The sequence below is a fragment of the Psittacula echo genome (assembly GCF_963264785.1).
Source record: "Psittacula echo genome assembly, chromosome: 3".
Taxonomy (NCBI): domain Eukaryota; kingdom Metazoa; phylum Chordata; class Aves; order Psittaciformes; family Psittacidae; genus Psittacula; species Psittacula echo.
The window spans coordinates 44552662-44576352 of NC_137736.1; the positions used below are offsets into that span (position 1 = coordinate 44552662).

Genomic DNA, 23691 nt, shown 5'->3' on the forward strand with positions numbered 1-23691 from the left:
GGCATAAAAATCCACAAAAGAAACCAAAGACATAGGTCAGACAGTTAGCCTTCTTTTGACTCTTTCTCATGCTGCATTTCCTCCAGATTATGATACAGTTTAATTTTCATGGATGTCATCTGAAAATGAGAGCTGGTGCAATACAGCTGAATTCTCTTTGTCACTGAATATATTCTGTACCTTAACTGGGAGTGTGATGCACTGAAGCATAGTCTTTAATTAAAGTGCAACAATACCACAGCTACAGTATGAGAATGGCATAAGAACACAGCACTGGATATAAAAATAGCTGTGCTGAAATCTGTCATACCACTACACAATATGACTAAGTCAGTGGAGACACTCTTACACTTGAAACCTGAAGTATTACTGAGCACTGATTTTCAGCTGGGGAAGCTGTGATCAAATCAATGCACGTATTATTCTCCACAAATGAATAATGGCGTGAATGAGGACATATTAAACACCTACAGTTCACAAAGCTTTTCACACTGGTTACGAACCAAATACAAACAAAGAGGCTGTGAACTCTCCAGAGCTCTCATTTTGTCTCCCGTGAAGTCCTCCTGCTTGTTTGGATACAATGCACGGCATCCCCACAAATGCTCTGGTGCCAACAAGAAAGGGCACCGGTTTTGGATTGGGAGCAAGCTGACCACCTTCTCTCCTCCTCCTTCCTACCCTTGAGGAAAACAAAACAACATGAAACTACTCCACACCTTCCAGTGAGCGAAGGCGGTACAACAACCGGGAAAATGCATATGCCTCTGTAGGCACCAGAGCCAGGGAGCGGCCAGTGCTGCTTCCCTCATAGCCCTCCACCAGGGGATGTTCTGGCACTACGCGAACGGGTCCGTTCTGACTGAGAGAAGCAATACTGTCCATGCCAGTGTTGTGAAACCCTCCCTATTTTCACTCGGCCAACACAGGGGCGTCAGGAGAAACGCAACTGACCACTGTCCTTATCCCACAGACAGGTGCCTGCCAAGCCATGACAGCACTGCTCTGCTCTCTTAAGGACCCAGCGCTCTCTTATTGCCTAACACACAGGCCCTTTGAGTTACTGGAACAGCTGACACTGTCATTGTGGCACGAGGACCTCTACAAATGTTTCCCTCCAACGCTGGCTACCAAACCCAGAATCAAACATTCACAGAAAAGCAGCTGGGCTCCCCCTCTCCACATTTGCGCATCCTTGCTCCTTGCTACTGCACAGGCACTGCATCCTACAGCAGGGTGCTATGCTGCACCGGAGCCCACAGGCATGATTTTAACACCCCAGCGCAGCATAAACAGTTTAGGAAAACAGGCTGTGTGGATTTGGCAGGGAGGAGGCACTGGGAGCCATGCAGTGATGCTTTTCTGCTTGCTGGGAAATGCGTCAGGGAGGCACAGAACACACAAAAGAGAGAGGAGATAGGAAATAGTTACCTAACATGACGAAGGGGATTCCCAGGAAGGTGGAATTGTATTTCCCACCAGTGAGATTGATGATCCCGGCTGCAGTCAGGGTGGCAAGGGTCACGGTCAGCAATCCCAGCAGGCCAAGCCAGGGTTTGCTGCGGACACAATCCTGCATGGAGCAGCAGAGAATGGCCAAGGTGACCACAAGGACCAAGCTTGTGATCAGGTAGCGTTCTGACACCCTGCTTGTCTTCTGGAAATCCTCCTTCAGCGAAGAAGAAGTGAAAGGATACATTTTGATTTTCCTGTTGGATTTCTGGAAAAGTTCAACAGTGTCACAAAAAATGGATTCCCACTTCTCTGCCACCATGTCATTCAAGGAGTTGATTGCCTGCAAGTAGTAGGTGAGCTGAATGGCTTCTGCAGACTTCACCCGGTCTTTGCTGTGCACAGTAACCCCACCAAGCTGATGCCCGTTATACACTTCCCTGCCATCCTTTAAGTGAGTAATCGGATAAGTGATTGCAAAATTAGTTCGATTAGAAGAACGAGCAGCCTTTAATTCCTCCAGTACATGCACTATGTCGTCCACTATGCATGTCTTGTCATTGTTCAAGATACATATATGGGCAAACGTGTAATTGAAACCAGGTCTTTGAACTTGGATCCTGGTCACAGCAGAGTGCAACTACAAGGGAAAGAGAAATCACATACGTTATTCATCAGTTCATCTCACGCAGCAGCAGCCAGAACAACAGCGGCTCCTCACCTTCGTCCCTTTCCTATTTGATCTAAGCAACAACAACAGAAGTTCTGGTGACTGCAGTATTAATAGCACGCTCATTGCAAAAAACCGAAACATGCATTAAAATAGCAGGATTATTCCCCTGTATGCCTTGCTGGTAACTTGGGTGGGTTGTGATTTGCATCTGTGCCGGGTAAACTTGCTGTTTGGCCTCTCTAAATAAGAAAACTCAAAAGGCCTGGACTTCCACTTTCAAGTAATCTCGGTGAACATCAAAGGGAGAGCTACGGCCTGGCCATCTCTGGGGACTCTGTTGTGCTCAGGATTGCCAAATTACTCTCTCTAACAGATAAACTGCAGGTACAGAAGGCGTAAGAGTAATGGGGCCAGGGATGCCACCTGTGTGGGATATACCAGCAACCTGGCAGCAGTAGAGGTCTAGCATTCACTCTGAGGGTACAGAAGCATGTCCTAAGTGCAGAGATTGTCAGTGTAGCAGGGATAACTGGCATTAATTCATCTTGCCCTATTTTCCCCTCCCTCTTTCCCCCATCAAATCCACAACAAGTCTGAGAGTGGGAAGCAATGGCAGCGACTGACATCGTTTTTCTTCCTCTGAGAGGTTCAGTTAATCAGGGAAGGACCCATAATTTTAGGGACTGCAAGTTATTACCGCTTATTGCCTGGTCTAGCAGCTCTTAGTGCAGCCTCCTTTGTAAGTTGTTTGTCAGCCTTCTGAAATTTGCCATGCCTGAGCTCTGACCTAAAGCACATTCGGTTATTTTTGAGTATCAGGAGGGCAGAAAAATTACCCTCACCTCTTGAAAAAATATAGAAAACTCTTGTAACCTTTTATGAATCCATTTTAGTCAACACAGAAGAGGCAAGAAATCCGAAAGATGACTAGATCTGAAAGAATAGCCCTAACAGGTGGAGTTGCAATGTTTTTCAAAAGTAAAATATTGAGTTTTCTAACATTGGGAGCATTAGCAAAGTGCAAACTGAGTTTTTTTTGAACATTTTCCTTACAAAATGTACAGGCCTCACCCACCACCATCACCATTTAGCTCCTTCTGTGTCACTCCAGTTGTGTAGAGTACCAAGACCTTCCATAAGGATGCTGCTGAGGCCAAGACTATGTTAACTATCACCAGAAGCCTGAGCAGATTTTCCCTGTGGCTATCATGTGTTTCATGGTGGGTAACCACAAAAGTTCAGGAAGGGGCTCCCTCTGCCCTTTTCTAGGTGACGCAGGGGGTACTTGACATCCCAAATGCCAGAGGCCCCTGCATGCTGCTGGATATATGCTTTGTGCATGGCTTGGTGAGTCATGCAATCCTCTCAAGGTGTGAGCAGGGACGATGCAGAGGGATGTTCAGCCCTTGTGCTGCCTGTTCCAAATGATCCTGTGGACATGGCAGTCTGTACAGCCCAGTTGCTCAGGTGGCCACATTTGCTGCTGTGATCACAGATCTGCTCTGAGGAACTGCATGGATTTATCCTTTGGTCCCTTTTACACCCAGGGAAATGATAGAAGGAGCATTGCAAAGGTGTGGCGACAAAAGCAGGGCTGATAAAAGAGAAGCCTTCCACTACCTGCAAAGTGGAGAGACCACAGCTCTTTCAGGGTGCTGAAGAACCAAATTAAGAACTCCTCTAATTTCTTTTCCCAAAAGGGCATATAGTTACTTTATGTCTTCATATTTTGAGCAAGACACAGAGAACTCGCTACATGGATGTAATTTTTCTTTTTTTCTAATTGCACATACTGTTTTCTGCTGTAATTCAAAGAGGGCACGGAGGCTCTTATGCCCAGAGGAAAGGCTGGGATTAGGTAACATTTAATGGAACCAGCGCCTTTCTGAAGACAAACAGTCGTTACAAAATAGAACATAGGGAGAGCAGTAGAGCTTATATACTCATCGGGTGGCAATGTTTCACAGCCAAAATCATGTTATCTGATGAAATTAAACAGTCATAGTGACTTTTGTGTGGTATTTCTGACCTATCATAGAAAAAGCCCCAACATTAATACGATACCATGAATCTGATTGTTTCATGATGACATTGCATAATCTGTGATGGGTATAAATTTAGTTATGTTGCCTCAGTTCCTCAGGATGACATGACATCATATAAGCAAAGACGACAAAAATTCCTATATTCTTGTTTCTCTAGTAGCTTGGGGGTGTATTTTTCCCCATCTGAGTAGTTTTTATTTTTGATAGAACAACGATTCAATATTGACATTAGAAAGATAGGTTTGAGAAATTAACTGAACTAAACAATCTTTTCACAGTACTGTGAGAACACAGTACCTGGCCATGGTGAGAGGCAAAATTCCCCATTGTGGTGAGAGAAGAAGTAACTGTCTGTGCAACAGATTAGGAGCTTTTGTTTCATTTTGGAAGTTAGTTGTGCAAATTAAAAGGTTTTCAGGAACATGCCAAAGAAGTGAACCTGTATGGGGAATTCCTCCGGTCTTTCAAGCTTGTATCTGCAAAAGCTCTGCTTTGCAAGTGCTGTTTTGGCACACAAATTCAAATGTATGTTATTACAGTTCAGGGAAAATGCCCTTATTTACTGCATCAAAGACAGGTATCTGATTTTAATTCTTTTACAATGGCAGCTACTGTATGGTTTTCACTGACAACGGTTGTAAAATGAGATGTCATATGAAGAAGCACAGCTGAGGACAACTAGGAGGAACAGAAAAAAATTCCTGCTTGTATTAGATTCACAATACAACTTCTTCAGAGAGGATCCATTGAGTGACACAATGCAGAAGAAACTAAACTGTTATGCAACTTCTATGAAACAATGTGTGTTTGCTATTTACCTACCCTGCCTCACTGCTGCGTTTGCTTCCTTCTACATCTGAAGCACTTTCTTTTAATATTTAGCTTATTAAATAACCTCATGTGTCACATCTGTTACTTCATCTAAAGATGAAATGAAAGGCTAGAAGCTAAATGTCATACCTAAAATACTCATTTCTTCTTGGAAATGATCATTTCAGATGCAGGAGCCCGTTCTGTGGCAGCGGCCCCATGTTTCCTGCAAAGCCATGCTGGGCTGGACCTGTGGGGGTGACCTGACCATCGCACCTCCTGGCGAAGCGGTTTTGGGAAGGAAAGGGGAGAAGGCAGCCAGCTCTGTGTCCTGGCACATCCCAGCAGCCGAGTGGCCCCCAGAGCCGGCTGCAAGCTTGTACAGTTCAGAGCGGCTATAAGATGTACTCTGAGCTTTGCCAGTGGACACGTTCGATCGCCTTGAGTTGGAGGCAAGCAGCCAAAGAGGAGGAAAACCTGCCATTCCCTCCATCCCAGCAAAGCATGCTGAGCACTGCCCCAGCATGCCCAAGGACTCAGCTGTGGGAAGCCTGACTGAGACTTTCATCCTCAAGAGAAATGCACCACTTCACCTGCACTTTGTTTTTACAGACCAGATCCTTGGAAAAACCCCTCTGTCACCCCAGTTGCAGGGCAGGGGTGTGCTGCAGTGTGGCTGCAGGCTGTCTCTCTCCCTTTGCTTGCCTGTGGCAGCCCATGTGCTGCAGGGCTGCTGCCTCTTCCCCGCTGAGAGCTGCAGTCCCATGGCACTCTCCACTCCGCTGCCACGCTGGGGATTCAGCTGCAGCCACTTGCATCCAGAGCTCACACCCATAGCCCAGGGTGACTGCCTTTCACAGAAAACAGGAGGTCTGATGAGAGGTTACAAGGGCATGTCCTACCAGTTCCAGGGATTACATGGTCTGCAATTTGTTTTGCCTATGGTACACCAGGAGGTCCCTCAGGAAACTTCAGTTTGTTAACAGGAAATGGTAAAGGCTGTTGCGTGATGGGGACAGCATTAGCAAGTGCTAATACACAATGCATATTGCATTCCTCAGTGCAGCAGATTTTAATGGCAAGTAACCATATTCTGAATAAACCTGGTATCTAGTACTGGGACAAATGACTGATCACCAGATTCTCATTTATCCAGCTGTTTTCTTGTCCTTATTGATCCTATTAGAAGAAAGGGAGATTGAAAGGAATAACAAAAGCTGAATAAACATTTTTTCTTGAAGGGAGACATGCACTGCTTGCTCATCGCTCACAGCTTTTTCAGCTAGCTAACAGTGCAAGGAACCAAAAAGCAGTTTGCTGCTGAGATGACAGAGCACTGCAGTATGAGAACTGCACAGTATTGCCTAAGCTTCCTTGCCACGGCGGCACACTGTCCCTGAAAGCACTCAGGCATGAAATAGTAACTTTCACTTCTCCCTTTCACCATTGCTTAAACAACGACCATCACTTGAAATTCCTCTCTCCCTTCCAAAAATGGTGTGTATGCGTGTCCTGTATCATACCACAGATTTCTAGAACAGTGTTTTCTATTCCTTCAGACTTTAGCCATTTGCATTTGGTAATGTCTTAGACTTGGTCTTTGTTTACTTTAAGTACCATCCTTACTCGGTTATTTATTTCAGGCAGACAGGAAAGGTGGCTTCAACCAGGAGACAAATCCCTTTCGGCAAATACCTCCAGGTGAGGGCTGCGCTGGTTCCATGCCTCCACACCAAGCCAGATTTCAGCCTGTGGCACAGCTGACAGATGAGAGGCGGTGAAATCGCACTGCCTCATTGGCTTGTTCCCTGCGGGCCCAGAGGGGATGCCAGGAAGCAAAAGCTGAAATCCTTTTGCTTATCCTGGGCTAAGCCATTTGCTCCAGGGCTTCAGAGAGCCGCGGCTGCAAAGATTTCTTCAAGCTGTTTTTGGCTGCTGGTCCTCCTACCTCTGCCATCAGCAAAGGAAGGCAGGCGCCAGGAACCAGAGCCCCACAGGAGGCTCAGTTTGGCTGCCCTGGGATAGCCAAGCCTTGCACTGGGCTCTGTGAGATAGCTCTTCCCTATACAGAGCTTGGCACAACTTTCAGCTGTGGCAGCAAAGCTGAAGTTGAAGGCAAAGGTGTTGTACCTAGCGATGTGTATTCAGGACAGAAAGGAAAGCTTGATTTTTTTCTTAAGACCATGCAGAAGATGCAGGGAGCTACAAGAACAGGGTGAGGAACGCCTCAAGCTCCTTCGCTTTGTTCAGAAGTCCTTTCTTTAATTTAAAAGTGAACAGGTATTACCAGGATTCTATCAGCTTAATCAGGTAACAAAAAAGTCTGCAGCCTTCCTGTGAAGTAAACAGATCCCATCCCAGCAGGGAGGGGTTAGAAACTGCTGATTCATTTGCAAAATGGTCCAATCCCAGAAATCCTTTAAACCTGCATTACACAATCTGCTACCCCCATCAAAGCTATGGGCAAGTGCGACGAGGCGTGAGGACTCAGCGCAATGTCCACTGGTGTCCACGTGGGTCTGGTGGCACAGCTTTGCTCCCACAGAAACTGCGGCAAGAGTGACAGCAACATGCAATGGGACATTTCAGTCTTGCCAAGCTCCTACTCCCAGCTCATGGAAAGACATCCTGACTCCTGTGGGATCAGAGTCACAGCCACCATTTTTAATATTAAGGATGTATACAACTACCTTCTACTTATCATACATACTGCAAAACTGTGTTTGGTTTTGCTGCTGAGTAGTGACGTGGTGTGTTTTATAGGAGACATCACTCATTGTAAGGACCTGACTATGACATACAGTTGATGAATGGCCAACTAGACAAAACTAGCTAGATATATGGATGTCCTCCTGTACTGCGGATGATCTGGCACATAGATCTCTTTTACTCACAGGAGTAAGATCATTGTAATGCTGTATTACTTCTTGTTGTTGCCATTATCTGACTGTCTTTCAGTCTACCTCTGATGGTTCAAATTAAAAATTAGCATCACTCTAGTCAGTGTTGTGAACTCTTACAATTCTTTTACTGCAGTTTTCACCAAGTCTGTTTTTACTCTGAGCGCTGGAGCCTGGAGTATTGTGATTTAAAAGAAAAAAAATAATCTCAGTTTTCATGAAAAGAAAATAAAAATGTCTGATTTCATGGTTATGAAGGAAAGCCTGAGAAGGCTCAAAAATAAAGTGAAGAATGAACTAATTATCTATTACTGCTTAAAATCTCATCACTGTTTTGGGTTCAGGACTGAAAAACTAGACAGCATGAAGACAATGCTTTTAAATATAGATTTCATTTTCATGTGAAGCTGGTTTGCTAGTTGGGTAATTTTTACAGGTAACTTGTGACAAAGAAAATGAAGAGGAGAAAAAGCCTTCAATGGATAGCTATAAATTTCTCTACTTTTTCTATGATATCAGTAATCTCATGAAGCATTTTGCATCTTTGCAGAGTGCTTTTTTATTCACTTCAAGAGATGGCCTCAGCCAAAATGTAAAAATGCTGTAAGAGGGAAAAGACTTGCACAGTTCCCAGCTTAACTGACAAAAGAAAACATTGTGGGCTCTGCAGACATGGGCAGAATTAAACTATTAAGGGTGTATTTTCATCAGAAGAAGATGCAGAGAAGGAAGGCAAGGGAGCTCCAGAATGTGGCTGTGTCCTGCCATGAGTCTGAAACCCATGGCAGAGGTTCAAAGGGGGCTGGTGAGCAGCAGCCTCCTGACCAAGTTGTTCTAGCCAAGGGATGGAGAGCATGCACACAGACAGTGGAGGAAGGCAGCAGATCATAGAATCATAGAATAGTTAGGGTTGGAAAGGACCTTAAAATCATCTAGTTCCAACCCCCCTGCCATGGGCAGGGACATCCTAACAGCTCAGGATAAACCTTGGAAGCTGCAGCTGGAGAGAGTGCACTGAGGATCACTGTGGGTAGCTGGGCTCTTTTTCTAGCAGTCCTACAATCAGGTTTCCTGAAGAGAGGTTAAGATGCAAGCTATGTATTTTTGCTAGTACTTTTTTTAGCTGCCCAAAACATGGTGAATTATATTTTCTTCAAACAATTTTCATGTAAATAAAATCTAAAAATTGTTCAAACTACAAGTCATCAAACGAGGGACAACTATTAGTGCTCGAAGTGGCAGATGTTGGTGCATTTACATTTCCATCTGCCTTCTTGGTAGTTACAGAAAATTGCTAGCTATGATTTTTCTTTTCTAATCTGAAGTGGAGAAGCTTTTCCAATCAATGCTGTCTTACTTCTGACAACTGCCTTGGTAATTTTGCCTGAATTTGTCCCACCGAGAGAAGCCCACTCTGGTTTTTGGGCCAACTGCTGCTGGAGGACAGGGAGCCTGGGCAGCAGAAACCCCTCTGTGCAGCCCGGTGTGAGCCTCTGAGATCAATCTTTCATGATGGTAAAAGAAAGATGAAAACTTTGCTCCTGCGACTAATCTTGCACCAGTCCCACCACCAGTGGCCTTCTCCATGCGCCTCAGATCCCTCCATAAACACCTCTCCATCCTTCCACTGCTTCCCAGGGGGCTGGAAACATGGTGTGGGCTCTTGCCAAGGGCTCCTCCAGCAAAAGTGTGAAAACCAGTCCCTTCCTTACCACAGGGAAACCTCAGTAGCTACAAGTTCACATTGTGTTAATTAACGACTCAGCGCCTGGCTCTCCCTTCCAATATGAGAGAGGGAGTTCTCCTGCTGTAAACCCCAACTTAAAAGGCAGGGCACAGTCACAGCTTTTTGGAAGCCCAGTAGTGGTAGCTGGGAAGCCCCAGCAGCTCTCTCAAGCCCTGCAGCATTGCCTGGGGCACCAGTGGCCTGGTTTTGATGGCTGTGACCCACGGGGCCTCCAATGCCTTGCCCACTTGCTGTGCTTTCCTGGAAGGATGATGTAACCTGTCCAGGCATGCACTGAGAAAATCTGTTCCCCATGCGCTCTATTTGTTAGCTGTGAGGTGAAATCTGACCTTCCAAGGCAGGAAAGGAGATGCAACACAGGGTGCTGGGCATCTCTAGCATGGGCTGCCCATGCAGCTTGGAGCACAGGGTTGAAGGGGAGCATTGCACCATGGCATAAGGCAGGAGGGAAAGCAGAAAGGCTCCAACAGAGCCAGCACTGCTGGAGCAGGGGAGGGGGGTGGTGGGTACCAGTGGGATGAGGTTGTCCTCCCAGGCACAGGCAACTTCAGGACTTCTGCTCCAGCCACTGACCAGTGTTTGCAGGAGAGATCAAACTCTCTTAACCACAGGAACCACACAGAGGAGCTGCCGCTGCTGACATCGGGAGCTCAGGGGGGGCTTCTGCACAGTCTTCCACGCTCTCCTCACTGTGTGCTATTTATCTTCCCCCTTCCCTGGCTGTGCCCAGATTTTACCTGCGTATCTTAATTCTCATCTGTTTTCGCATAAGATACATTTTAGCCCTGCAGCATTGTGCTGCTATGACAACAGCTTGCACTTCTGCTGCTTTTACACCCTTGTTTTTCTTGTATTAGGACTCTTCCCTCATCTTATGGCCTTGCTATAAAGACATTTCATCCTTTATTGTTGGTTTTTTTTTTTTTTTTTTTTAGCAAAATTTGTTCTGCTGACTGCTTGCCCATATGTGTTTTTAGTACTGGAGCTGCCTAGAGAAGGTGGAAACCTACTGTGTCTATAGCTAGACCTACAGTTACCTGCCTATGTCCAGGCATTCAGAAGTAGTCAAAGTTTTAAAATGAAAAAACCTTGTGTTAGCCAGGATTGCGACAGACCCAGCTTTCAGCTCTGCTGAACAACCAGAACCCACTTCCACCGACTTGGAAAATAATGGCTTAAGCATGCCATGTTTGCACAGCAGCACAGTTGGAAATACAAACAGGGGAACATAAATATGGTTATTTCCTCCATGAGTTTCCTCATATGTAGAAAATAAGTGAGGAAAGCTGGGAAGACTGTAGACAGAGCATGCAGGGACATAATAATTAAGGAGTAGAGAGAGGATTTAAAACCCCAACAAGTATGAAGTCTGTAAAATTCTGAAGTTAAAACTATTTTGTTCTGCAGAAGGACGCTGTGCAGTTCTTAAATAAAAGTGTCCTTAAAACGAAATATGCAATTTTGCTATTTACTTGCATGTTCAAATAGATATGTAATCAGTTTTCCAGATCCATTGATGGACAGTTTATATGAGAGAGACAATGTATAAGCACTGTCTGAAAATATGTAGTCAGGAGAAGTTTCTTTAAATAAAATAAACCCTCATCTACAGATTTTCATAGAGGCAAACTGCAAATACAATCCTCTTCAGTAAAGCATGTTACATTTCAATCTCTTTTCATCTTTGGATCTTGTCATCTTAAGCAGAGTTTTTGCCAAAGAAATAATTAGTACTGTGTTATTGTTACAAACACAATAACATAAAGGGAAGAGAGGATATTCTTCCGCAAGAAAAGGAAACCTTTCATTAAAAAATAAAAAGTCTTTTGTAGTATAATGCAGTTAACTCACCGTAAGTATAGAGGAATGAACAGGCTCAAAACGACGGGTGCCTCAGATTCTGGCTAAATCAGAATATATTTTCTGGGGCTCAAAAATCTGGCTAGACCTGTGTTTCCAGTGACTCTGTATGCCTTTAACCTACCAAGTTTCTAGCTGCAAGTGGAAATACCACAATGAAATGGTAGGGGGCTGCTCTAACACTATTTATGTGGCATCTAGGCTTTGACTATTTCTACAAACTTTATCCGAGTCATCTGAACCTCTGCATGATGATCCACACCAAATAACCCAGTTACGTTTGTTTCTCCAAGTACTTTTGGAAATACAGGGGTAAAAACACACTTTATTCAGTTACACGTTTTTATTTCCTGTTTCTCTCTGGAAAGAGTAAAATCTAGAGGAAGAAGCACAAGATACCGGTACCCTGTGCTCAGCTACAGAGCAGGTTGAGCAGTGAGTAAAATTTCATTATTGTCCTCCCACAGCATCTCAAGTCTCAGGACGTATCTCTTGCATGTACAAGACTCTACTGAGGCTTTTTGTTGGATCATCTATTCAAGGCCAGCAATTCAGGACATGATTAGGTTTCTGTCTTCCTTCTGCAAATGACTATGCCACCTTCAAACACAACATTGGGATGGCAGACCTAGAATGGTTTAAGCATTTATGGGGATTTATGAGAAGGAGGGATAGAGATTTACACAAACTAACAATAAAAAATGTACTTGTCATCATCTCCAAGTCAAATCTATTATACAAAGCAGCCACACACCTCCCTGTAATGAGCACGAGAGACCTTGTGTGGAGCAGCCTGTACATTCAGAGAGGGCTGCTGCTGTCGTGTGCCAGCAGCGTTGTGCTGGCAGATGCATGCTGTCAGTGGGGAGTCCTACAGCAGCTTCTGCTCCAGGAGTGCTGCTTGAGATCTACACCTGAGACAGCCATGAGGCTGAGCCCTTCCTTAAATGTCTTCCCAGCCAGCCAACAGGGTATCATTAGTAGTGGTAACAGTGAGTTTCTAGGGCTGGAACATGCCCATGGGACATCGCAGTAAGCTGGACAGAGTATTTTAGAGATGCCACCGAAGAAGTTATTTCATTAACTAACTAATTGATTAGGATATTAGAGTAATTAACTTTTGATAGTACCAGCTACGTTTCAATTTCAGCTGCTCACACCCCAAAACTTTGTATCGCTTTACTAAGAGGACAGTACTGGAAGCTGACCTCTTCCTCTGCTGAAACCAGGGGAAATCTTCTCCTTCCCTTGCCACGTGACTAAGGTAACTGCAGCTGTTCAAGGCCCATTCCTTCCTCTCCCTGGCTGATGAGGTGGGATACAGCAGGTAAGAAAGCTGAGAAGAACTGCTGCAAGAGCAGCTGGTGCCTGCTTGGGGCAACAATCCTCCTGGGTCTCCCATCCTCCTACTAATGGGTGGAGATGCAGCAACAACCATTCAGGAGGAGCTAGTGTCCGACCTGATGCCTCTAAAGCAAAGCCTCTCCCCTGGGAAGGTCATCCTTCTCCAGGAAAGGAAAGATAAGCAAATGCTGCTATATACCATCTCTGCCCTGACTCTGCCTACACAGCCACATTTTCAGGAATGTAGGTGGGATTACTCCATGGTTTCACCTAGGACACTTATTTACAAGCAGTGCACTTTGGGTTGGTTGGCTCTGGACTGGGGCTGGGGAAGCTGTTGCTCCTCTCTCCCCTTCACGCAACTGCACATATATAAAAAAAACATTGGTGGCCACCTTTCCCTTGGTGAGCCATGTTAATACAAAATGACGTAGCCCTGCATCACCACTGATGTAAGAATATTGGGAGATAGGAGGAGTCCTCCCTCCTGTTTTCCTGTGCTCTGATCCACGGGGCGTCCACAGGGTTGGATAGGCAGATGCCCGAGCCTGGCTCTGCCCTTAAACAGAAAAATAATTAGGACAAAGGCCATAATTTGTTCTGCACAAGACATACTGGAATTAATTAGATAAGAGTTGGAAATAATGCTTCAAATACGCCTGACAATGTCAGATTAACAGTAAGAGGAAACAGTCAAATGGCAATATTCATTACATCACTAAATGAAAAATAACCATTTTGTTAGCAAATTCTGTTTATTAAAAATGAGGCAGTGTTAAATACTGACAGAACTTTGTAAGTTATAGTTCCGCTGATGAGATGCATCTTATGCAGAAGTTTACTTGCGGAAAGATTCTGAGTACCATTTATCTGTGTGTCACTATGCTATTGACAAAACTACAGATCTCTGGAGAAAGTGGTACAGAGAAAAAAATCCATTATCATTATTATCCTATGACTGAGTAAATGTGCACATACTGGATGCGAATGCAATTCATGATACAAGAAAATGAAGGAATGAAAATCATCTCTCTGGAGTTTTCTCATTCGCTGGTAACATTTCTGTTACTGTACTTAGTGAGTCGATGCTCATTAAATCTGTTTGTTCATTACCACTGGGCAATATGTCAAAAGGAAGACAAAATACCAACTGGCTCTGTGCTATAGTTCTGTATGTACATACAGTGGAAATAAAATATAAGTAAACCCACTGTAATAGTTATCTCCTTGTTTAGCAAAGAGTGAGGTCTCCCCAAAGTCTCTTACAATAGGTATTTGCCTTTATTTTCCCATTTTAGAAGAGACACTCCCTGAAGCGATTAAAAGGAATTAACCCTGGCTTTTTGTGTGGGCTGACAGCTTGACATTCAGGGGTAAACAAACAAAAAAAAAAAGCAGCAATGCTGAGTCTCTGGGGTTTCCACACGGCAACAGTGAGAACGGGCAGGACTGCGCTAGCCACACCTCTGGTTATCTGTAAACGTTCCTTTCTTTTTTTCTCCGGTGAACCTGACCCTCTTAATAGACAGTTTTTGCATCTGTCCTCCCTGCTTTTCCTTCCAAGGCTGTTCGAAACTAGCAGGGTGTAAGCTACAGTACCAGCTCAAAAAAATGTTGATTTCCGACATGTTATGACATCTAGTACGGTGAGATGTCCTGTGAGATTGTAACTCGCACACTCTGAGCCGCTCAAGTGACAGGGAAAGACGCTGCCCGCTCTGACTAGAACCAGCAGCGCAGGCTGCACCATGCCTGCAACCTACAGCTGAGCTACGTTTTAATTCAGCTACAAAACCAGCATTTTCTCTGCTGGTGGGTTGGGAGCGGAGGGGGGGAAAATACTATCCGCTAAAAATAATCGGCTGAGTTATGTCATTTGCCTTCATGAGCGGTGAGAAAGGGGTATTGTGCGATCCCTCTCCAGGTAGAAGTGCAGTCCAGCCACAGCAGCAGCCCCTAAAAGCGTTCTAGGCAGCTTGGCATCTTGGTACCTAACTGTTTTTGAAGTTTGAGTTTATCAAAGCCCGAGTCGCCCTAACTCAGGAACACGGCTGCAGGGCGAGTACAGAGGCACTGAAAAATCATTCCAGCCAGCAGCCTGCCCTTCTCGCTCACCCAAAGCGACTCAAACCACAACAGGGGAAAAAGACTGAAAAAACAAGGAGAGGGGGAAGGAGAAAGGCAGCGGAGCCCGAGGCTCTGGCAGGGAGCGCTGTGCCGGCTCCCGGGACGGGCAGGCATCCCAACTGTTGCAGGGAGGTGACCGGGTATCCGCGGTGGCAGCACCCGCGGCACGGGTGGGTCCGTGAGCCCGGCACTCCCAGGTAGGTGCGGAGAGCGGGCTCGGGAGTGGCGGGATGCGGGGCGCCGGGCCATGCTCGGAGGTGGCCGTGCCCGGGGCCGGGAACCCGCCGCGGTTACCTTGAGGATGAGATCGGTGTGGTGCTGGTCCAGCATGTTGGCCTTGCGGAAGGAGGTGATGATCACCCTGCCGTACCTCCCGGGTGTCTGCAGGTCGGAGTAGAGCCGGTGTTTGGAGCGGTTCACCGGGAAGAGGCTGTCCACCAGGTTCCTCTCGATCTTGGCCAGGCTGTGCGTGGGGGCCAGGAGGTGCTCCACGCTCTCCTCCACCTGGTAGCGGCTGAAGCTGGCGCCCAGCAGAATGGAAATGAGCACGGGCGCCGAGGCGAAGAACACTGGGTGGCTGGCGACGAAGTGGCCGAGCCGGGAGAAGGACGTCCCCAGCCCCCTGTGCAAGACCTGCCGCAACATCCTAGTGCGGAGGGCGCGCAGGAGGGCGAGCGCCGCGCCGGGGCCCCCGCAGCTCCCCCACGGCCCCCGCAAGACCATGGGGCAGCCCCGCCGGGCGCCGCCTCACTGCCGGCCGCGGCAGCGGGGGGCCGGGGGCCGCCGCCGCGAGTCTGCGGGTGTGCGCGGGGTGTGTGTGTGTGCGAGTGTGTGCGCTCCCGCTTGGCTGCGTGCGCGGGGCGGCTCAGGCGCTAGTCCTCCCGCAACGCCGCCGTGCCCGGGAGGAGTTTCCAGCGCCTCGTTGCCTCACTTGTCAACCCGCCGCTCCTCGTCGCCGCCGCGGAGGGACAGCGGGGGGGGGGGGGGGCAGCCCCGCCACCGCGGCCCCACCGCCCCTCGCCGCGGGAAGGGGCAGGCGCCGCCGCTCCCCGCCCCCACCGCGGAGTTTGCGCGGGAGCGGGGCTGCCCGCAGACTGCTGACTAATCCCCCTGCCGCGGCAGGCGGGGCGGGCGCGGTAAGCGCTCCGCGGCGCCCCCGCCGCCGCCGCCCTCCGCCCAGGGGCGCGGGGCCACGCCGGGCGGCGCCTACCACAGGGCGGCGGGGCGCAGCGCCGCGCCTCCCGCCGGGGCCGCCCCGCGGGCCGCGCTCGGGACGCGGCGGCGCGCTCCGCCCCGCCCGGCCCGGCTGCCTGCCGGCTCCGCCCGCCGCCGTTGGCACCGCCGCCCCCGGGACGGCAGGGTAGCGCAGGCTGCCCGCGCCCCCGACGAGCGGGCCGCGGGGGCCGCGGAGCGGCCGCCTCCCGTGGATGTGTTTCGTGGGGGGCTTTGGCTCGGGGACTGGCGACCAGAGACGCCTGGGCGCTTCCCCCGGGGATAGCGCGGGGCCGCGTACCGGGGTGCCCGACGGCGCGCCCCGCGCTCCCGCCACGCAGCCTACGGCGGCGGCGCCGGCAGCGCGGTATAGCCCGCCGCCCCGCGCGGCCAGAATGGGCATGTGCAAGCGCCGCACATGCCCATTAGGAAAGCCGGTCGTCGTCGGCGGGGCTGCCCCTGCCCGTCTTGGCGACCCCCGCCATCCGGCGTCGGCCCCGGAGCCGCCCTGGGCTGTCCCGGCAGCGCCCCGCGCGCCCGCTCCGCCGCTGTTGCCAATGCGATGAGATGCGGTACGGTGCTGTGCGGTACCGGAGCGCACTGCCGCTCCCCTAACCACACGCCGGCAACCCCGGCTACCACCTGTGCGTAGGTATATGTCGCCCCGCGGGGTGCGATTGCGAAGGACGGCCTCATTCGTAAACGCAAATTGCAGTTAAATAACGGAAACGAGCGGCAGTGCTCATGTGGGTCGTGTCAGTGGCCGTTGGCATAGGCGGGTATGCGGGCTCATGCCGCTGTCAGCTGGACATTAGCTGTTGTTCGTTAAAGTGAAGGTGCCGGTTTTGAGAGCCCGTTTACCACCCGGGCCGGTGGTTTTACAAATCGGTGAAAAGGAAGTTTCTGTTTGACAGCTGTTACACGTGTTGTAGCTTGAAACAGCAGCAGCTGCCTGTTTTGATTATTGATAAGCTGACAGTCATCCTTCCTTTTACATTTCAGTAGTGTCTGACCTAAGCTAATGTTTTGTCACGGATGCTTCATGCACAAAACCTCCTTGACATCATTCCCGTCGCCTTGCTCGCAGCTGGGTCACCAGCTAGAATGCTGAACTCTCCGTGTTTCACTGCTTCTACTGTGGTGAGTGAATGGCTTGATTGAGTGGTCGCATTATGACCAGAAAGGTCCCCATGTTCCCTGGTTCTGGGTTTTGTGTCCAAGCCCAGGAAGTGCTCCTGGCAGTACTTTACCTGCAGGCTGCCATCTGGTGTGCCTGATCCAGGAATGCTGGGGTTTATCACACGATCATGCCTGCTGCTTGTGTCAGTCCTCTATCAGTTTAAGATTAAAAAAAAAAAAAAAAAAAGATTTGTACATAGTTTGAAGAGAACTTCAGCAATGGAAATGGAAGTGGAAGCACAGACATGGGAGAGGAGCAGGGCCAAGTCTGGGTGAAGCTTGGTACCAGGTGAGGCTGCAGAGCCCAGGTCTCTTGCCTCCCAGTCCTGTGCTCTCCCCTCGCTGCCTGTTTCCAGCTGCACACCAATCACAACACAGGCACAGGCACGTTACTGTGTATCAAGGAGAAACACCAGAATATGCCGAGTGCCTTATGTCATTAGCAACAAGTAAACAGCTGCTGTCATTGCTGCTGACAGTATCACCTGTGCGGGTATTTTTTTTTGTCTCCATTAAACATTTTTTATTATTATTAAAAATGAAGGGGATTATTAATTATTTCAGCAACCACCCAGTAGCTGATGCACAGGTCTCCAAGGTGTCTCTGGAAAACTGGTTCGAGGACCTGACATCCAGCCCAGTTCCAAGCATGTTAACACTGGGTAAGCCATGGGTAACCCAGTAAAATGCATGAAGAATATATCCATTTTGTAGGGGCAGAGAGGAAAGCCGATGTATCAGCAGTTCTGCTGGGTGTCCCTCTGTCTTCCCAGAGCAGAGTCTTTTTTATTACCTACTGTAACCAGCATCAGACTGAGCTGTTAGCTGTGGTGGAAATGATGTCTTTCCAAAGGTAGTCATTGATTTTTATCCAACAGAAATTCTGCCTCCCTCTACCCCAGGGAATTGGCCTGCCTTTTCGCTGAGGGGACTGCTTGAAGGGGAAGGATGTACAGAGGTGGGATAGGCAGCTCAACATGCTGCTGGAAACACAGCTCAGCAGTGTGTGCTGTAACCACACTGTGTGAGAATGTTGCAACACCATGAGCATCTTGCGTGTGTCGCCAAACCAAAGGCAAGACTTCCTATGTACTCCTGACTCTGCAGATAGTGAAATCGCCTTGTTACTGACCACTGCTGCTCTAGCATTCCAAAAATTTCTGTCAAAATACATTCTGTGGTATTATGGTTGTCCAGAGTGGAGCAGCTGGGGGCCTTCCGCAGTACTGTGTGGAGAGCAAACCATGGCTGAGATCTCACCTCTGTTGTAGGGGAAGGCTCTGGTGACTGGAGCTTTTGCCAGGAGCACATGTCAGGCAATGTGTATCAACCTGTTGAGCACTAACCAGGTCTGACTGTCTTTTGGAGGAAATGGAAGGGTAGGATTTCCATCACTTATACGTTCTACTCTGCTACTGCTCTGAATGGCACTTTGCAAAATAGATAATGATGTCTCATAGCTCTAGAGAGTTTCCAAACTAAATTAAGAAGAGAACGATGGGAAGAGATGACCATACAATGTGGTGCAGATGCTGGGAAGAGCGATAATGAGGGGGAGGGCAATATGATTATGTCCTTTCAGAGTAAACGCCTCAGGGCAGCTCCTTTTGGGGGCGAAGTTTTAAAGGGAGATGGGGAAGTCATAAAGAACGCGTCTGCACAGGGTTCAGTCTGCTCCCAAGAGCCAACCTCTCTGTTGTGAAACGTGTTGACTCTCAGGCTCATGCAAAGATAACACCTTGGCCCATGCTCAGGGGCTGTCAAGGCCAAACAGATCTGGTGCTTAGCATGAAGCCATGCTGTCATTCCTGGGGTATGCAAGGCCAGGGCGGGTCAAGCACCCCACAGCCCAGGCCTCAGGGCTTTAGCTGTCTGCCAGCACAAACAGGATGCTTTGTGCATCCAGAAATGAGCACCTACCTATGCATCTGCTCAAATCTTGTTATGATGGCAAATCTTAAAACTAATGTGAGAGTAAGAAGTGGACAAAGTTTTATTTAAACTATCCTCTTTCTCCTACCTCCCCAGAAGTGGTCTAATGAAAGAAAAAGCTGAGGGAAGTGATGGAGGAAAGGATTCCTGATGAGTAACTTCAGAAGAGTGAAGAGAGCCTAGGGGAAAGGAAAGGTAGCAGGAGCAGCTGGGATGGCTGTGGGAGGTATGCAGAGAATAAGGATTTTGTGTTGTTTAGTTAGGCATGAGAAACCAGAGAAGATATTCTAGGAGTGTGTGCAGGGGATTTAGTGCCACGAATGGGAAATGATCTTTGCCACAGCACACTGAGCAATGTGTGATGCAGATTCCAGCTGGAGCTTGGAGAGAATGAGGTTACCCACAGTGAGGAGATGGGTAACAAAGACTTTGCTACTTTTTTTTTTTAAAAAAGAGATCTAAAAAGAAAAAATTCAAGGAGAGTTTAATAATTATGGCTAGATTCTTAAGGGATGCAAATCCTTTTTCAGTGAAGTTCTGTGTGTTATGCTCATTTATACCTGCTGAAAGTCTGGCTGGTGACATCCAAAGACACCGTGCTTTGTGCCAAGGGAACAAAATGACAGGTAGCCAGCCCAGGATAGTTGGGGAGAGCAGTAGCTCTCATTGCATCACCCGACTGAGCTCCACTTTGTCTTTCTTGGCCTTAGATCTGGGACCTGGGCCAATGTCAATTAAATTGGTTAGGGCACAGACAAGGTTAACGATAAAGTTAATCTCCCATTGCTGATTGGTGAGGGAACCTCAGACTTGTAGCTTTTGTCCATTTGCAGTTACAGAAAAGCAAAGCAGGAGGCCTCCTTCTTATTTCCAGCCTGCATCCCATCACAGTGGGAGATTACTCACAAGTATCATTCATTTCCCTGATACGTGCAGCACTTCTGTCACAAGGATGGCAATTTGCTTGTGCTGAAAAGGCCTTTCTAGAAGCAACCATGGAAAACAGTTGAACTATTGACTGCACTGGCTTCAGTGCAGTTAATAGTTTAACTAGTTGTTCTATTAGCTAATAGTTAATAGATAAAATATAATTTAATCAATGAAACTTTCACTTTTATCTTTAAATCTTCTCAGTCCCACCTTCTCTTGGCTGGCAGAAAAGAGTGGGGCATCATGGGCACAAACAGCATGATCACAGTTTGAGAACCTCAAAACTAAAATGCTTTTTTAAACTCTGGAACCAGAAAAACATAAATGAAATACAGGATCAAAGCAGAATTTTTAGCATGTATGATCTCTCTCTGAACAAGTGCTTTGGGGCATGAAGGATGGGGCTATCTGAACAATCGCTGCCTTCTTAACCCAAAGTACAAACCATGAAGCAATACCCTGCTGAGGGATGGCCACACATTTTGCATTCGGCATCCACAGATTTTATTACCAGAATTCAAGATGGCTGACTTCTTACCTCCTGAAACAGGCTACTGACAAAATCAGTTGTGTTGGAATTTTTCCTTCAGCATATGTAAGCCCCTAGCGTTCACCAAACAGAATGGAAGAGAGGTAAAGCTGACAGAAAGCTATGGCTGTGCATGCGCTTTGGCGTTGCACTCCCTAATGCCCTGATGTTCTGCCACCCGTGACAGGGCATACATACTCTAATTGGACTTGCTAATGCAGATCTTGGGAGAAGTCACAGGAACTAGAATGTCTTTTTTTTCATCAGCTAAAAGGAAAGAAACCCTTGCTCCTGCATGACAACATCTCTTTTGCAGCCTCTCTTGTAAAATGTAAATATGTAAATGCTCCTTGCTGGCCTGTTTCTACTTTTGGATAGAGAGATATATAAAGAGAATGTAAATCACCAAGAAGTACTTTGACAGCTGGCACCTGATTCTTTCCCAAGCTCCCTGATGGTCACTCTTTGGCAACTCTTTGTTGATTCCTGAGGAAAGCATGTGTGACATCTTTTATAGAGTGTAATAAAAAGAGGGAAGTGCCCTCTGTGGCTGGTGCTGCAGATCTGTGGTCTGTCTCTGAGATGCTCCATTAGCCTGCTGCTGGCAGTGATGACAAAAACTGGAGATCCCCGATTGTACCATTAACATCAACAGACTGAAAAAAAAAAAAATACCCTGGAATGTTACAGGAAGCCTGTGCTTTTTTTTTTAACTTGCTTATATGAAAACTCAGTAGAAATGAAGGATGGTTCTGTCCCCTTGCATATTGGCATAGGCTGCACAAAACACAGTTCTGCTTTTATTAGGGTTCTCCCATAATACATTAGATCTAGATTTACTTCTTAAGATGAAACCATTGGATCATCTCTCCCTGGCTGTATTTTTGGCCAGGCCATCTGACACTTGCTATTGACCAAATTATTAATCATGGTCTCTCATCTATTTTAAAACAGTGACTGCTGACACTTCTGTCAGCCTTAAGGAAGGGTCTTTCCTTTGCCGTAACCAATAATGGCCTGAAAAAAAGCCCTTCCTTGCAGAAAGATGGATTAAGTTCTTATTTTGAAATGCAGCCTAAATGGCCCTGATGTACTGAAATGTTACAGCTAATATAAGCAGACGAGTCAATTTACAGCTTTCATACTACATTTTAAGAAACAAAACAAGCAGACAAGACAGCACAATAAATCTGCCTGGTATCCTAGTCTGGTTGATGTTAATTGAAAGCAGTTAAATCAGACAACTGGATGATGCAGCTTTCCTCCTCCACCCTCCCCCCCCCAAAAAAAAAAAAAAAAAAAAGTACAAATTTTGTCAAGATCATGAATTTGCCTAAAGAAAGAGGATAGACTTAAACAATATATTATTTGGGAAAGAAGTCTGTGAACCAATGAAGAAGCATAGCTGTGTATATGCTATCCTGCTAGAATAACCCTGATCATACTAGAAAAACAACTGTTATTCAAGATTCAAGGGAACAAAAGAAAAAAGAGGTATAATTTGTGGATAAATCATATGGGGAAAATAGGAATTTATAATTTCACTATCACAGTTAAGTGTATAAAGTGTATGGCTTCTTTGCTTTAAGAATAAAGCACTGCTTTAAAAGACAAGTTTTAGCATAAAACAAAACATTAACTGGGAGTTTAGTAAATATGTCTAGAGGCACTGGGCTTTTGGCAGAGTGCAACTCCTAGAATAGTGTGAATGTTTCTTTTCTGCTTATGTGTCTGCATACAAAACTCAGCAAAACAAGTAGGTTGCAAGTGAAAGTGGAAGAAAACACAAGGAGCTATTATTGAAATAGGTTAGCATCTGATTTCAGATTTAGAAATAAATACAGAGATGCACATGTATATGTGAATGTATACACTCATGTACACCATATATATAGATCTCAAATGTAAATGCTTTACATATAAATTTATGTATGTAAATGTAGATTTTTATATATATTTACTTAGAGACGCTTCAGTGAAAACGACTAATTAAGTCAGACACTAGAAAAGCTTTCTAAAAGTACAACTTTCTAATAGTAATGTGGAGCACTAGGGTCACCTGGGAAGGTTGTAGGCTTTCCAGTACTGGAGAATTTTAAAAGCAAGCTGGGTAAATGTGTAAGGTATGACATAAATACTGCTAATCCCACCTTGGGGTAGAAGAATGGACTAGGTGTCTAGGAGGACTCTGGCAGTCAGCATTATTTGCTGTGTCTCTAGGGTATAGCCCAGAGGTAGGTTAGCTTTTACACATCCACATCTGATGGAGTATAAGAAAACAGCCTGTGATTTGCAGATGCAGAGACATTTATTACTGAGCACAGAGGACAGCTCCTCCTTAGCTCGCCTACAAGAAGAGAAAACATGGGTTTGGTGGTAGTCCCTGGCAGAGCAGCCAAGCTGTATAGACAGGGCCGGTCAGCCTATTTCTCCCTTGCTTTACTGCTTCACATTCTGACTTTATAGCCCTTGGCTAGGCTTTGTGTCTCTAAAGCTGTTAGTAAAGACAATTATCTAAATATAAATTACAGATGTACAGCTTTGGGACAGCACACTGACTCAGAATTGTCTTCATACTGCTCTGTCACGTTCTTCCACCTGCATCTAGATTGCATATTGAGTCATATTGGCAGTGTAGTTGGCTATAAAGTAAAAGACCTTCAGTAAAGGACATTAAAAAAACCCCAAACCAACTCTTAATTTTTCTCCAGTCTTTCAGAATGTGTGTATGAACTGCTATCAGATTGACTAGATTTTAGAAAATACCAGAGGTTTGTATCGTTTACAGGATGCAGAATAGACAATGGACCAAGGACTGAAAGCTGCAGGCATCAGGTTCTGCTAGTGCTGTATGGTCGCATGCAATTCACTGTAATCTCCCTTGTCTCACTTTCCCCATCTTTAAAATCGGGATGATAAAGGTTGTCTGCCTTTCACAGGGAATGGAATGA

At 46.7% G+C, this 23691-nt stretch overlaps 1 protein-coding gene across 1 annotated transcript in view; it reads right to left on the reverse strand.

Moving 5' to 3' along the window:
* PTCHD1 (patched domain containing 1) overlaps window positions 1-15618 on the reverse strand; it is a 34731-nt gene extending 19113 nt beyond the window's left edge. Inside the window, exons 1-2 of the mRNA XM_080613414.1 lie at window positions 15253-15618; window positions 1432-2092 (exon numbers count right to left, since the gene is read on the reverse strand). Coding sequence (XP_080469540.1) covers window positions 1432-2092; window positions 15253-15603 — 1012 coding nt within the window. The 5' untranslated portion in view covers window positions 15604-15618. The remainder of the gene's footprint in view (window positions 1-1431; window positions 2093-15252) is intronic.
* Window positions 15619-23691: the final 8073 nt, after the last annotated feature.